This window comes from Ictidomys tridecemlineatus, chromosome 2, assembly GCF_052094955.1.
Source record: "Ictidomys tridecemlineatus isolate mIctTri1 chromosome 2, mIctTri1.hap1, whole genome shotgun sequence".
In the NCBI taxonomy this organism is placed as follows: domain Eukaryota; kingdom Metazoa; phylum Chordata; class Mammalia; order Rodentia; family Sciuridae; genus Ictidomys; species Ictidomys tridecemlineatus.
In genome coordinates this window covers 188418652-188433046 of record NC_135478.1, presented here as the reverse complement: position 1 = coordinate 188433046, position 14395 = coordinate 188418652, and the positions used below count along the sequence as shown (strand labels likewise).

The 14395-nt window shown below is 36.8% G+C and overlaps 1 protein-coding gene and 1 long non-coding RNA gene across 10 annotated transcripts in view; one reads left to right on the top strand and one right to left on the bottom strand.

Moving 5' to 3' along the window:
* St7 (suppression of tumorigenicity 7) overlaps positions 1–14395 on the top strand; it is a 261881-nt gene that overhangs the window by 215193 nt on the left and 32293 nt on the right. For all 9 annotated transcript variants that reach the window (XM_078040323.1, XM_078040322.1, XM_078040324.1 and 6 more), the window contains 2 exons: positions 6601–6673; positions 8116–8218. In XM_078040323.1, the coding sequence (XP_077896449.1) occupies positions 6601–6673; positions 8116–8218 (176 nt within the window). The remainder of the gene's footprint in view (positions 1–6600; positions 6674–8115; positions 8219–14395) is intronic.
* LOC144375428 (uncharacterized) overlaps positions 1–14395 on the bottom strand; it is a 78895-nt gene that overhangs the window by 46609 nt on the left and 17891 nt on the right. The gene's annotated exons all lie outside the window — the stretch shown is intronic.

Genomic DNA, 14395 nt, shown 5'->3' with positions numbered 1-14395 from the left:
GCCTTGTGTATCCTAAGCACGTGCTCTACCACTGAGCGTACACTTAACCTGAATTGTAATTCTTAAGACTTGTGGGTAATAATCACAGCTTAATGCCATTTGCAAAAGGCAAAAATACACTACAGAGTTAAAGAGTTTTTTTATACAAAGCTAACTACTTATAACGATCATTGAGTCTTCCTCAAAATAAAATTTCTGAGAAAATAACAGGCAGTATTGGAAAGCAGATGATTTGTTATTCTCTGCTGAAAACTTCTGACACTAACATTTTCATCACTGCTGAAAGCTACCTTCTTCTTTGTACCATTTACTCGTTTTGGTAGTGGTAAAAGCCATGAAATCATGGTAGGCAGTCAAAACTGTAGAGGACAAGGTTGGGGATGTATCTGCGCTAGAGCATTTGCCTAGCTGGCATGCACGAGGTTACGGGTTCAACCCAGCACCTCAAAAACCAATTAAAAAAAAAGAAATATAGAGAACAGATTAGAGTCATCAGGGGATGCAGGAGGAAGCTCAAGGAGGGTCAGATATAAAGGGGAAGCACAGGGAAGTATCTTTGTGATGCAACCGTTCTGTACCTTGGTGGTGGTGGTTCTAGGAATCTAAATATGGGATGAAATTGAATTGCATGTAGATGCACCCTTGAACACATATAAAAATGGTGAAAAATGATCAATACCTGTAGTTTACTTCAAGTACTATACCAATGTTATAGTTTCTTTTTTTTTGATGTTATACTATAATTATACAAGATGTCACTACTGGGGGAAGCTGAACTTGAGTGAAGCCTTCAGAGGTCTCTTGGTACTTCTTCACAAATTCTTGTGAGCATGGAACATAATAAATTTAAAAATTATTATTAAAATTAAAAAAAATTATAGTAGGCACCAATAATCAAGTCTCAGCCTTCTGAAGGTGGGGTAGGAATAAAAGATGTAGGGCTCAGAAGGCAAGCAGCCTATCTTAATTAATTCTCCTAGAAGGTAGTATATGTGGTTTTTCTTAAAAGTAAGCCACATATCAGTTTCTGGCTCTGATTTGGATGTTAGGCAGAAATTAAATTAAAATATGTAAATGAGGTGATGTCCTGGGGCAGGCACACTGCCAAAGGAGCACACTGACTTTCACTGGGGTGTTTAGGTGTACTTGACAGATCTACAGGCTGATTGTGCTTCATACCATTGTCTGTACTGTGTCTGGCTCACCAGTATATTTTCCCACGAGCTTGCTCCAGTCACTTTATAGAATAAAATTCTTCTTTCTAGCATCATCATATTGTTATTCTTTAAAAATTCAGTTTTATATGTAAATCACAGGAAACTTTGGAAATAGAGAAAAAGCAGTAGAAAAAATTGCCTATAATACTATTTTTCAGAAAAAAAATCCAATATTGATATTTGGTATATATATTATTTTAGTCTTTTCATTTTACTACTTTGCATATAAATTCTTCTAAAAATTAATATTAATTCATTTTTATAAGCATATTTTACTTATTCCTATGTGTACAAATGTTCAATAGAACATTTACATCTAGAAAAATGGAACAGGAACATTTACATTGTATGAGAGAGTGGAGTACGGTTCTGGATTAAAGACTCCTTTGATTAGGCATCTCTAGTCCTTGCTGGAACACCTCAGTTATATTTTTTTTTCTGAATTTCTATCTGGTTAAAAATGTCTATTTGTTGATTAGGTAATCAAAATTTTATCCTTCTCATTGAGAAATTGTTCATTAACAAGAGGTTTTCTTTAGTTTATTGGGTGAGGCTCTGTCTTGCTCTTCCACTTTCAATTGATTATAATCATTTTGCAGCCTCAGCTCCTTCCTTGGGTTTTTTGTGGTCCTCTCTACACAGAAAGGTACCAGTTTGACCCCTGGATCATACCAGGAAAGGCGGCAACAGGACTTTTTTTTTTTATTATTGGTTGTTCAAAACATTACAAAGCTCTTGACATATCATATTTCATACTTTAGATTCAAGTGGGATATGAATTCCCATTTTTACCCCGTATACAGATTGCAGAATCACATCGGTTACACATCCACAGGTTTACATAATGCCATATTAGTAACTGGGCAACAGGACTTAGACCATTTATATATATAAAATGTATAAAAAATACAGTTTTTTAAAAATTAGCTTTTAATAGCAATCACTGAGAGACCCTAGAAAATAAGATGTTTCCTGTATTGATTGTCCACACTGGAAAGCTGCTAAGTGTTTAGATGTTAGAAAAGCAAGTCAAACCTCTGAGCCTGACATTCTTTTCTTGGTCATAAGCACACCATTCACACCACTCTGTAGTATGCGTGTGTTGGGGGAATTTTGCTTGAATACAACTTATGAGATTCAGACTATAAACTCCTCTTTCTCCTTTAGTTCTAGGCTGGTACTATATCCTTGCAAAGGCTTAGTCTGTTTATGGCACTACAGAAAACCATTAGGGGAGGGAGGAAGGCAGTGGCAAGGAAGGAACTTGATAATGTTAAGTGAGCTGATCAGAAGATGAAGGACCATCTTGTCCTAAAGAACCATCCTCCCACAAGGCTGATGTAGGGGTGCTTTATGTAGAAGATGGTAAGGACCTTCTCACATGTAGAGGTTTGCAGTCAAATGACACACATTGGATTCTTACTGTTGAGTCACAAGAAGCTTTTCAGTTCTGTAAATCATAAGAATAAAGTTTATTATGTCCGCAGGCTATTCTTATCACCAATGAGCTTGCCCACATGCAGTTTCTGACATTACACAATAGACAGGCTAGAGGGGCAGCTCCCATAGCCTCTTGCTGATCACCAGCTCACACTAATGCAAGAAAACATAATTTACCTGATTATCATGGAAGAGAATATCCAAGTGAAGTTAAGTCAGCCACAAGATCTGCTCTCAATGCTTGTCTTTAATATTTTCTATAATTGTGTTTTATCATTGTCATTAACATTTCCCACAAAGAGAAATTTCTCAGGCTAGACCTCATGGTAAATACTTGTTGTTCTTTCCTTGTTCTGCTATCAGCTAATTCTTGGCCTTTCCTTTTCAGTCCTACTGTAGTATAAACCTTTCTAAGTTGAAAACAGCTCTATGAAGAAACTTACAGGGCATTCCAGGTGTTAAGAGCTCCTCTAACCGACAGTAAATTTTGCAGCAACTGGAAATAACATTTTTTTAACCTATTTTTAGTTAAGAACGTCTTCCTATATCATAGCATAATTTAGGTTATAAGTGCTAAAGAAATACTAATTCACCCTATTCTAAGAAAAAAACCCAGATTATTATTTAAGAACAAATATATCCCCCAAAGGAACTGCCCTCTTTGAGTTGATCTACTCTTTTTATTTGTTCTTTTTAGTTACAACAATAGAGTATATATTGATATATTTATATAAACATGGAGTATAGCTTGTTCTAATTAGGATCCCAGTCTTGTGGTTGTACCTGATGTGGAGATTCGCTGTGGAGTACTCATATATATACATAGGATAGTTATGTCAGACTTTTAGTTGTACCCTATACTTTATTTTTCAACTTGTTATCTGAATATCTTACCTGCCCCCACCACTCTTTCTGAGGTTTTCTAAAAAACTAAAAGGAACTATTATTCTGGTTGGAAATTCAACTTCACATGAAAGGAGATTTATCAGGGATTTGAATGAGCAAAACTTTTATCCTTCCCTAAAGATTCCATGTTTATATACTCTTTACAAATATATATATATATATATATACAAAAATATTACATATAATGCATATATATAATATATAATGCAAATATATATTATATATAAACAGGCATATTTCCTTGAGTTTGACTTTTATGTTTCCAATAAGCACTATTAAAAACTGAATATGAACGTCTTGAAATTTAATACAAAGGAAATTTGGCTCAAATCTGACCACTGAAGGATAATTTATTTAGCTGTGCAGGTTTTTAAAAATTTAGATAGGCATAAAAATAGGAAAATAAGAACTTAAATTATCACTATTTGCAGATGACATGATTCTTTACCTAGCAGACCCAAAAGGGTCTACAAAGAAACTATTAGAGCTAATAAATGAATTCAGCAAAGTGGCAGGATATAAGATCAACACGCATAAATCAAATGCATTCCTGTATATCAGCGACAAATCCTCTGAAACGAAAATGAGGACAACTACTCCATTCACAATATCCCCCCAAAAAATAAAATACTTGGGAATCAACCTAACAAAAGAGGTGAAAGACTTATACAATGAAAACTACAGAACCCTAAAGAAAGATATAGAAGAAGACCTCAGAAGATGGAAAAATATACCCTGTTCATGGATAGGCCAAACTAACATCATCAAAATGGCGATATTACCAAAAGTTCTCTATAAGTTCAATGCAATGCCAATCGAAATCCCAACAGCATTTCTTGTAGAAATAGATAAAACAATCACGAAATTCATATGGAATAATAAAAGACCCAGAATAGCAAAAACAGTGCTAAGCAGGAAGTGTGAATCAGGCGGTATAGCAATACCAGACTTCAAACTATACTACAGAGCAATAGTAACAAAAACAGCATGGTACTGGTACCAAAACAGGCGGGTGGACCAATGGTACAGAATAGAGGACACAGAAACCAATCCACAAAACTACAACTATCTTATATTTGATAAAGGGGCTAAAAGCATGCAATGGAGGAAGGATAGCATCTTCAACAAATGGTGCTGGGAAAACTGGAAATCCATTTGCATCAAAATGAAACTGAATCCCTTTCTCTCGCCATGCACAAAAGTTAACTCAAAATGGATCAAGGAGCTTGATATCAAATCAGAGACACGGCGTCTGATAGAAGAAAAAGTTGGCTATGATCTACATACTATGGGGTCGGGCTCCAAATTCCTCAATAGGACACCCATAACGCAAGAGTTAACAACTAGAATTAACAAATGGGACTTACTCAAACTAAAAAGTTTTTTCTCAGCAAAAGAAACAATAAGAGAGGTAAATAGGGAGCCTACATCCTGGGAACAAATCTTTACCCCTCACACTTCAGATAGAGCCCTAATATCCAGAGTATACAAAGAACGCAAAAAATTAGACAAAAAGACAACAAATAACCCAATCAACAAATGGGCCAAGGACCTGAACAGACATTTCTCAGAGAAGGACATACAATCAATCAAATAAGTACATGAAAAAATGCTCAACATCGCTAGTAGTCAGAGAAATGCAAATCAAAACCACCCTAAGATACCATCTCACTCCAGTAAGATTGGCAGCCATTATGAAGTCAAACAACAACAAGTGCTGGCGAGGATGTGGGGAAAAGGGTACACTGGTTCATTGTTGGTGGGACTGCAAATTGGTGCAGCCAATTTGGAAAGCAGTATGGAGATTTCTTGGAAAGCTGGGAATGGAACCATCATTTGACCCAGCTATTCCCCTTCTCGGTCTATTCCCTAAAGACCTAATAAGAGCATGTTACAGGGACACTGCTACATCGATGTTCATAGCAGCACAATTCACGATAGCAAGATTGTGGAACCAACCTAGATGCCCTTCAATAGATGAATGGATAAAAAAAATGTGGCATTTATACACAATGGAGTATTACTCTGCATTAAGGAATGACAAAATCATAGAATTTGGAGGGAAATGGATGGCATTAGAGCAGATTATGCTAAGTGAAGCTAGCCAATCCTTAAAAAACAAATGCCAAATGACTTATTTGATATAAGGGGAGTAACTAAGGACAGAGTAGGGACGAAGAGCAAGAGAAGAAGATTAACATTAAATAGGGATGAGAGGGGAGGGAAAGGGAGAGAGAAGGGAAATTGCATGGAAAGGGAAGGTGATCCTCAGGGTTATACAAAATTACATACAAGAGGAAGTGAGGGGTAAGGGAAGAATAATACAAGTGGAAGAAATGTTTTACAGTAGAGGGGGTTGAGAGAGACGAGGGGAGGGGAAGGGAGGGGAGGGGAGGGGAGGGGGGATAGTAGAGGATAGGATAGAGAGCAGAATTCATCAGACACTAGAATGGCAATATGTAAATCAATGGAAATGTAATTGATGTAACTGATGTGATTCAGCAATCTGTATACGGGGTAAAAATGGGAGTTCATAACCCTTTTGAATCAAACTGTGAAATATGATATATCAAGAAAGATGTAATGTTTTGAACGACCAACAATAAAAAAAATTTAGATAATTTTTTTCTTCATATTAGTATTTCATATGCATGTTAAATTAATTTTTATAACTGACAAAAAGTTTCTATTTACCTTTCATATCACAGGTATTCATGTAATAATTAAATTTATGTATTTATATTTATTCTCTGTTTAAACTCAGCATATCAAAGAAAATGCATATTTAAAAGCAGAAGATGATTACCGAAGAGTCAGATTTGAAATATGAATTGTTCACAAAAATAAGAATTACCTTAGTTTCATGTACCACTTTGTTATAGTAAGGAAGAACTGAAGTTCTTATGTAAGGTGTGCATTAAATATTCTTAATATGTACGTCATTGCATTGGCATGATTAAAATGCTCATGTATTGAAAATCCTTGTTGTTTTTACGGCAAACTTACAAGAGCTCCTGCTTTTTTTTCTCTCTAACAGATATAAGCTTACCAAAGTCGGCAACAATATGCTACACAGCTGCCTTGCTCAAGGCAAGAGCTGTCTCTGACAAGTAAGTGAGCAATGACTGGTGTGGTACCAATGGCCTCCCTGACTTCAGCTGTGTTGCCTCTGAGGGCTTTCTCTGGAAGTTTCCTAGTCTATGAGACTCCTGCTTATGAGCATGCATTTCCCAAATCCTGCTGATCTTTTCTTTCACTACTAGAAGGAGGAAATGTGTATCGCAGGTATTGTAAGGGTGTGGGGTGCCTAAAGAAGGATTTATTATTGAAAGCCCGTGCTTCTGAGGTGACTTTTTTCTTTTTGTCAGACAGTAGATACCAAAAGGCCTACTTGGAACTTCCACAAAAATGCTGTCCTTTTGTTGTTATTTTTTTTTTCTTTTTTTGGATAGTCCTCTTCTTTCCACAGTCCACGACTGGATAATGCAGTGTGGCCTAGGGGATGTCATCTCACAGTCTTTGCCTTATCAGTTCCACATCAGCTCCCCACTCAGAGTCTGTTTCCTTTGAGATGCCATCTCAGTGGGACATTGCCCATTTTGTTCAGGCAGGTGACTATGGCATGTAGAATTTCTGTAAACATCCAGGGATGACTGGCAGGTGAAAGAGTAGAGATGGCTTAACTGTTTTTGAGTTCATAAACGCTTCCACTTCCCTGATACAATTCCTCTTGTAGCACTGAAAAGCAGAGAACAGGAAACAGCCTCTGCTGTGTCAGACAGGTTTGCTGTTAAGTGTGTGTGCACTTTAAGACCGAAGTAATTTTCTTTCATTCTTTTTTATCCTGTAGATCGCCAGTACCTACTGCAACATCTTTTCTCCCTACACAGCGACTCCAGCTTGGGAGGGCAGGGCCAGGGTTGTCACAGCTTCCCCTGTGGTGTCTGCCTGCCAAGCACAGCTCTGGAGTTAGCCCTGGGTGTGAGGTGAGAAAGAGATTGCATGGTCTGGTTTTTTTCATTCACTGGGCAGGTGTCTCGCCCACAGTTTGGGCATGCACCCCCTCTGCCGGGACGGCCCAAGCAGGCTCGCCTGCGGCTGAAGCTGCAAAGACTTAACCTTCCATCGCAGCACTGACATTGGGTTGGGAGCCTCCTTTAAAATTCTCCCCAGTTCTGTTTTTAACCAAGTGCGCTCTTCTGTAACCTGGTTTTCTCTTTTTCCTACACTATCTGCCCTTGTCAGTCCTTCCCCGACCCCTCACCTAAGCAGGTACTTCATAGAAAATTTAGATTAGCTATTTAGACAGAAAGACTTGACAGCTGAATTCAATTCCTGCCTCTATTAGATGCAAGCACGCTTTCTGCTTCTGCTGGGGTTTTTGCTGGCCTCCATCTGAGGGGTCACTCAGAGGTTCCATGTAGTGGAAGTTTGGAGAGCTAATGCCATTGGCTCGCTATGGTTTTATGGGCCCTTGATGTGTAGATGCCTTTCTGGATTGATGCCCAAGCAGTGGTCCCAACTGGATGGTGTTTGTCTTTCTGCTTTTCAGATTCTCTCCCGAGGCTGCATCTCGGCGGGGGCTGAGCACAGCAGAGATGAATGCAGTAGAGGCCATTCACAGAGCTGTGGAATTTAATCCTCACGTGCCAAAAGTGAGTCTGTGCAATCCCCACAGGAGCTCGTTATGATAGCTGAGAAAGCGTTCACTTAACACCATGTCATGTCTCCAATATGCCCAGCTTTAAAAAAATGAATTGCAACCAATAAGTGTTGAGGTCCTGAAGAGTCTATAGGCATTAAGTCTCTTTCTAAAGCAAAAGCTACACTCAAGAGACCTTGGAACTGATTTTTGGACCTCACCTAATAAGGTATATAGATAGACCTTTTTAGGCAGGACAGGTCTGAAATTAGAAAAACGTGAAGCTCCCAAGAGTTTGATGCATTTGATAGGAATTTCACACCAGTTATAATCTTACATAGACCAAACTTGGGAAATAAATTTTGTTGTGGATAAAACTGGTAAAAATACTTACTAATGTGGCAAATCTTTGTAAGCAAATAGTTATTAATCAGTATTGGCAAAAAAATAATAGGGAAAACCTGAAAGTATATAGTATTTTGATTTGTGATATCATTCTATTAAGTATATGTAGTTAGGAATACTTGTCTTAGCTGTTAACCATAGGATTCATCAATTTGTAAATCCCAGTATTACCCATATTTTTTTTCTGAAGTAGATTTTAATGGAATCAGGAGATGGATGTGTATTTTGATTTACCTGTGTTTGAGTACCTGCTCTGTGGTAGGTATCTAGATTAGGGTCAATTTCAATCTCTTGACATTAAGCACATCCTAACTTGTAAGAAACTATTCCTACAATTCATATTGGATATCATAAGGCCTAACTTTCTTAGAAAACTGTCTGATGAAAATTTTCTGGAGAAAAATGACCAAGGACAGCTATTTACTTGTGTTGTTGCAGTACTTAAGCAAAAGGTGTGTGTGTGTGTGTGTGTGTGTGTGTGTGTGTGTGTGTGTATGTGTGTGTGTGTGTGTGTGTGAGAATGTGTGTATTGAGATGATTTATGGAGTTACCTACTATAATTTATTTTGTTGGTGTCTAGAGTGACAGAGATAAGTGATCTAATATCGTTCCTGAGGTTTTACTCAAGGTCATCTTTTCACATAATAGGAAATTGAAGAGCCATGCACAGTGCCATATTTGCAGAAGGATGCATTTATCCACTCTATTGCCAGCAGACAGTAACCCACAAAATATTTGCAGACTTAAGTATTATATATAGTGTGCTATAAATATGTATTCATATACTTTACTTAAGCTAAAAATGCTTATTGAATTTTGACTAAAATTTAAAACTAATCATAAAAATATTGTCCTGAGTTACAATAAACTTAGGTCATCCATCAATATTTATTGAATACCATTCTATAATGACAGAGCCAGTCTATGTGCATAAATAACGCTCTTTTAGAAGTAGTTATTGAGCAGTAGAGTTCTTCATTCTAAGGCAAAAAGAGTTCAGATTCTGGCTGTTATTAATCAGACATGAAACCTTGGACTTAGCACTTCTGCTCAAAAGTTTCCCCTCATCTTTCAAATTAAGATAAAAATATAAGTCCTGCCTATCTTCTGTGATAAATATCAAGTGAGATAATGTATTTGAAGTTCTTGAAAAACATTGACCATGTTATCTGTTAATTATTAAAACAGTTGATACTTGACTTGTTGGAGGCCCCTCAAGTTTAGAAACCAGATTTTAAGTTTTCCAATAATGTTAATTAGAACCTAAGAATCCCAAGTGCAAGATAGAAAATCTGTATAATTCTTGTTGGTTAGATATTTTGATTAGTCATTTAATACTATGATAATGGTCTGAAATGGTTAATTGAGCCTCTAAATGTTATAAAAGGCCCTTAGAAATAGTTTCTGGAAGAATTTGGCACAGTCAGTTGGCATTTCTGCAAAACAGAATTATCCTACAAGTGGAAACATTTCAAATATTTTTTACTAATATATATTTTAATTGACACATAGTAATTATACATATTAATGGGTTACAATGAAGCATTTCAATGCATGCATATAGTGCAAAGTGACCAGATCAGGGCATCTCTACCATCTCAGATGTACATCATTTCTTTGGGAACATTTCAAATATCTCTATTTTCTAATCAGGAAGTAGAGAAGTCAGAGTACCTAGGTAAACTGATTTTATACCCTTTGCTTTGTTGGCAATCATAGGAAGGGGAAAAAAATCTCTTCATCTGTTCACATGTCCACAGGGAAAGGTCCTTGTGATTCACTGGCCTCATCTGTTTGGAATTACCCATGAACTCTGGTGCATGGGTACGGTACACAGGATGCTCTAGGCATCTTTACACATGTTCTGCTATTCATTGGATGATTTGTAGGCAGAGAATAACCTTAAGTCTAATGATACATCAGTGAAGGGTTTACACTTTGTGTAAAAAATGACCTTAAAGAACATCTTGGTCACCTTTCCATCCTAAATGTAGCTCTCTCCTCATAATGATATTGTAATTATTGATTTCTGTACTGAACCTCATAGGCCCTCTAATTTACTTTTCATAACAACATGGTAAAGTGTATCATTGATGTTGTTCATATTACATAATGAGGACAAGTTAGAAAGGTTAAAGAACCTGCTCATAGTCGTGCAGCAGGGTTATCTGCTCTTAAATATCACCTTTCATTTCATCTCAGATCCTACCAGTGGGCAGAGCCTAGACCTGATAGGCATGTTGCATTCCAAGGCATTCAACTCCTTGTGGACAATCCAGATTTCTTCAAGATGGTAAACATGTCCATGGCTTGTTTTTATCTATCACAGGGAATTCTCCTGGGCCTCCATAGTTATTTTTAATATCTTCATGCTCATTTTGCAGTCTACTTAGACTGATGGATAAATATCCAATATAGAAGCTGAGAACTGCCTTCCATTGCTCTCCAGCATGGTTTAATCTGGTATCCCATTAAGCAAAGGTATATTGGAAATATTTCACCATCAATGCTCATTATTATTTACCCAGGAGGGTGACTCCTAGGACCTCTCTTCATCTGCAAACATGAGGAGTAGGGAGTAAGTGTCCCTCCTCACTACACCACTGGTGAATCAATAAAATTTGCGAACAGCCACCCATCTCCATTCTGAAGGAGAGCCTTTAAAGTAGTCAGTCAGATGCTAACCACTAAGATTTCTGAAGTTTTAGGTTGCAGCAGATTAGTAAGGAGGAAGCAGGCACATGGACTCAGCCTTACAAATCCAATTGTTAACTCCCCTGCCAAAACATTGCATCTGTGTCCGCAGCGCCCACAGAAAAAAGGTATTTTAATGCTTTTTTATGCATTTTATGCCTGAGAGGGTCCTTTGGGACCCTTCATATTCTGACCCAACTTGTGTTTCATTTTTCCTAGCTCCTTCTACACTCTGTTTCTCTTTGCAGAAGCAACCTCCCCTTCTTCCCTCTTTGTTTTCTCTGGGAAAACCCACTTTTGCTCATCCCCCCACCATTAAAGTCACCACCAAGAAGCCTGTCCTTCCTTATCATCAGAATTATTCTCTCTCCTCTGTGTTCTCTTGCTGTGCTGCCATGATTATGCACTTGCTGTTTACCTTTTTTAAATGGCAGTTGTATGTTTTAGGATCTTGATGCTGTTAATTTTTAAGAACTGAGTAAACAGTTCATGAAAAAGAAATATTTAACCTAAATGGGGGTTTTCTCCCCCCATTTAATGGAAACAAAACTGAAGATTTTTATTTAAAGTAAGTATTCCCCACTTTGAAAGAAAAATTTACTCATGTGGTACTGGATGTATGAGGAACTACTCTCAATTCAATATCTTCATCTTTTTATTATAGTTTATTGGATTTGGGTTTTTTTTTTTACCCACAAATATGTTTCCTCACCTGCCAATTTTGAGATTCCCCTTGGGTCAGAGTCAGGGAGACATTTCTGTCAGTGACTCATTATTTCATACAGACCTGATTATCTAGTGCTTACGTGTTATTGGTGTGCTATGTCTACACCACAAGCCCTTCCCTGTGAGGAGGCACATTTTTGTTTTTTGGTTTTTTTGAGCATGTTATATTAACTCCTTCAGGGTGGCAAAGATAAACCTTTACTTTTTGTTAAGTTTCCAAGAAAAAAAAAGAAATAGAGGCTAAGTATTTGTTCTAATCAGTATTAGATACTCTTTTTCCCTCGATATTGGTGTCATAAAGCAACTTCTTTTTATGTTAAAGAAATCACTCATGATCCTAGGATCTACTCATATTTAAAAAAATTTTATTTTAGTCTTTTATGCATTTTAGTGCTTACATTTTCATATTTTAAAAATTAATGTATAGTCTTTGGACTATGTAGGTTTTAGGGACATATTAATGGTTTCTTGGGAAGAATCATAAGATTTCTAGAGATTTTGACCTAAAAAGATCATCCTCCAACTTAACATTTAAGCCAAAGTCTTTCTGAATATGTGCCTTTGACTCTTTTAAAGATGGTCTCTATAAATGTTTTTTCGATACTTCATGGGGTGGGGGATGGTTGTGTGTGCGTTAAATAAAAATAGCATGTAATGTGAATTCTACCCCTTAAATTTCTTAGCATACAGTACTGTTAGCTGTATGCATGTTGTTGTACAGTAGATCTCTTGAAGTTCTTCATCCTACATGACTAAAACTCCATTCCCATTGAACAACTTTCTATTTCCTTCTCATCCTACCCCCTGGCAACCACTATTCTAACTTTGCTTCAGGGAGTTTGACTACTATAGATATCTCATATAGGTAGAATCACAGTATTAGTGACTGGCTTATTTCACTTACTGTAATGTCTTCAAAGTCTTCATTGGTGGTATAGAGCAGGATGTCCTCTTTTTAAGGCTGAATAATATTCCATTACATCTTTAAAAAAATTTGGTAGCTGTAGATGGACAGAATGCCCTTATTTTATTTATTTTTATGTGGTGCTAAGGATCAAACCCAGTGCCTCACACATGCTAGACAAGCGCTCTACCACTGGGCTACAACCCCAGCCCTTCCATTACATTTTCTGTATCCATTTATCTGTCCATGAACATTTAGGTTGTTTCCACCTCTTGGATGTTGTAGTAAACATGGTAATGAAAATATTGCTTTGAGATCCTATTCTTGCTTCTTTTGGATGAACACCCAATAGTGGGATTACTGGGTGATAGGTTAGTTCCATTTTTCATTTTTTGAGGAACCTCTATACACTTTTTTTTTCTATTGGTTGTTCAAAACCTTACAAAGCTCTTGACATATCATATTTCAAACATTAGTTTCAAGTGAGTTATGAACTCCCATTTTTACCCCAAATACAGATTGCAGAATCACATCGGTTACACATCCACATTTTTACATAATGCCATACTAGTATAATTTGCATTCCCACCAACAGTGTACAAGGGTTCTAAGTTCCTCACATATTCACCAACAATTGTTCTTTTATTCATAGTGGTCATCTAACAGTTATGTGATAAAATTTCTTATTGTGGTTTTGATTTGCATTTCTCTGACATTTGGTGATGTTGAATATCTTTTTCTATGCCAGTTGGCCACTTGTATGTCTTCTTTGGAGAAATAGATATGTAAATCCTTTGCCTATTTAAAAATTAGATTATTAAAGGTTTTGGTTCTTGAGTTGTAAGAGTTCCTTATATATTTTAGATATTAACTCCTTGTCAGATAAATGGCTTGAAAAAATTTCCTCCCATTCCATAGGCTGTCTTCATCCTGTTGGTTGGTTTCTTTATTACATAGAATTTTTTCAGTTTGATGTAGTCCCACTTTATTTTTGTGTTGTGGCATGTTCTTTTGGTTGTATGCTAGGACCAATGTTGTGAAGCTTTCCACGTTTTCTTCTAGGAGTTTCATAGTTTCAGCTCTTAAATTCAAGTCTTTAACATATTCTGAGTTGTTTTTGTTGTATAAGATATAGGTACAATTTCATTCTTTGACATGTGGATACCCAGTTTTTCCAGAACCATTTGTTAAGAGGAGTGATTCACTTCTGGAGTCCTCCACTATAGACATCAGGTTGACACAACAGGTCAACTTCTAAGTAAACCTCTATGGGCAGAAATATATATATTTTTTTCAGGCCTTGGGATTGTGTCCTTAGGGTAGATTTGCAGAATAGAAATTATTGAAACAATTGTGAAATCTCTTTAAGGCTCTTAAGCTCTCCATATTTATTCCAAATTGCTTTCCAGAGAGAGAGGAAGCGGGGCAGGGAGAAGAAGGAGAAGAAATAATAGGTAACTC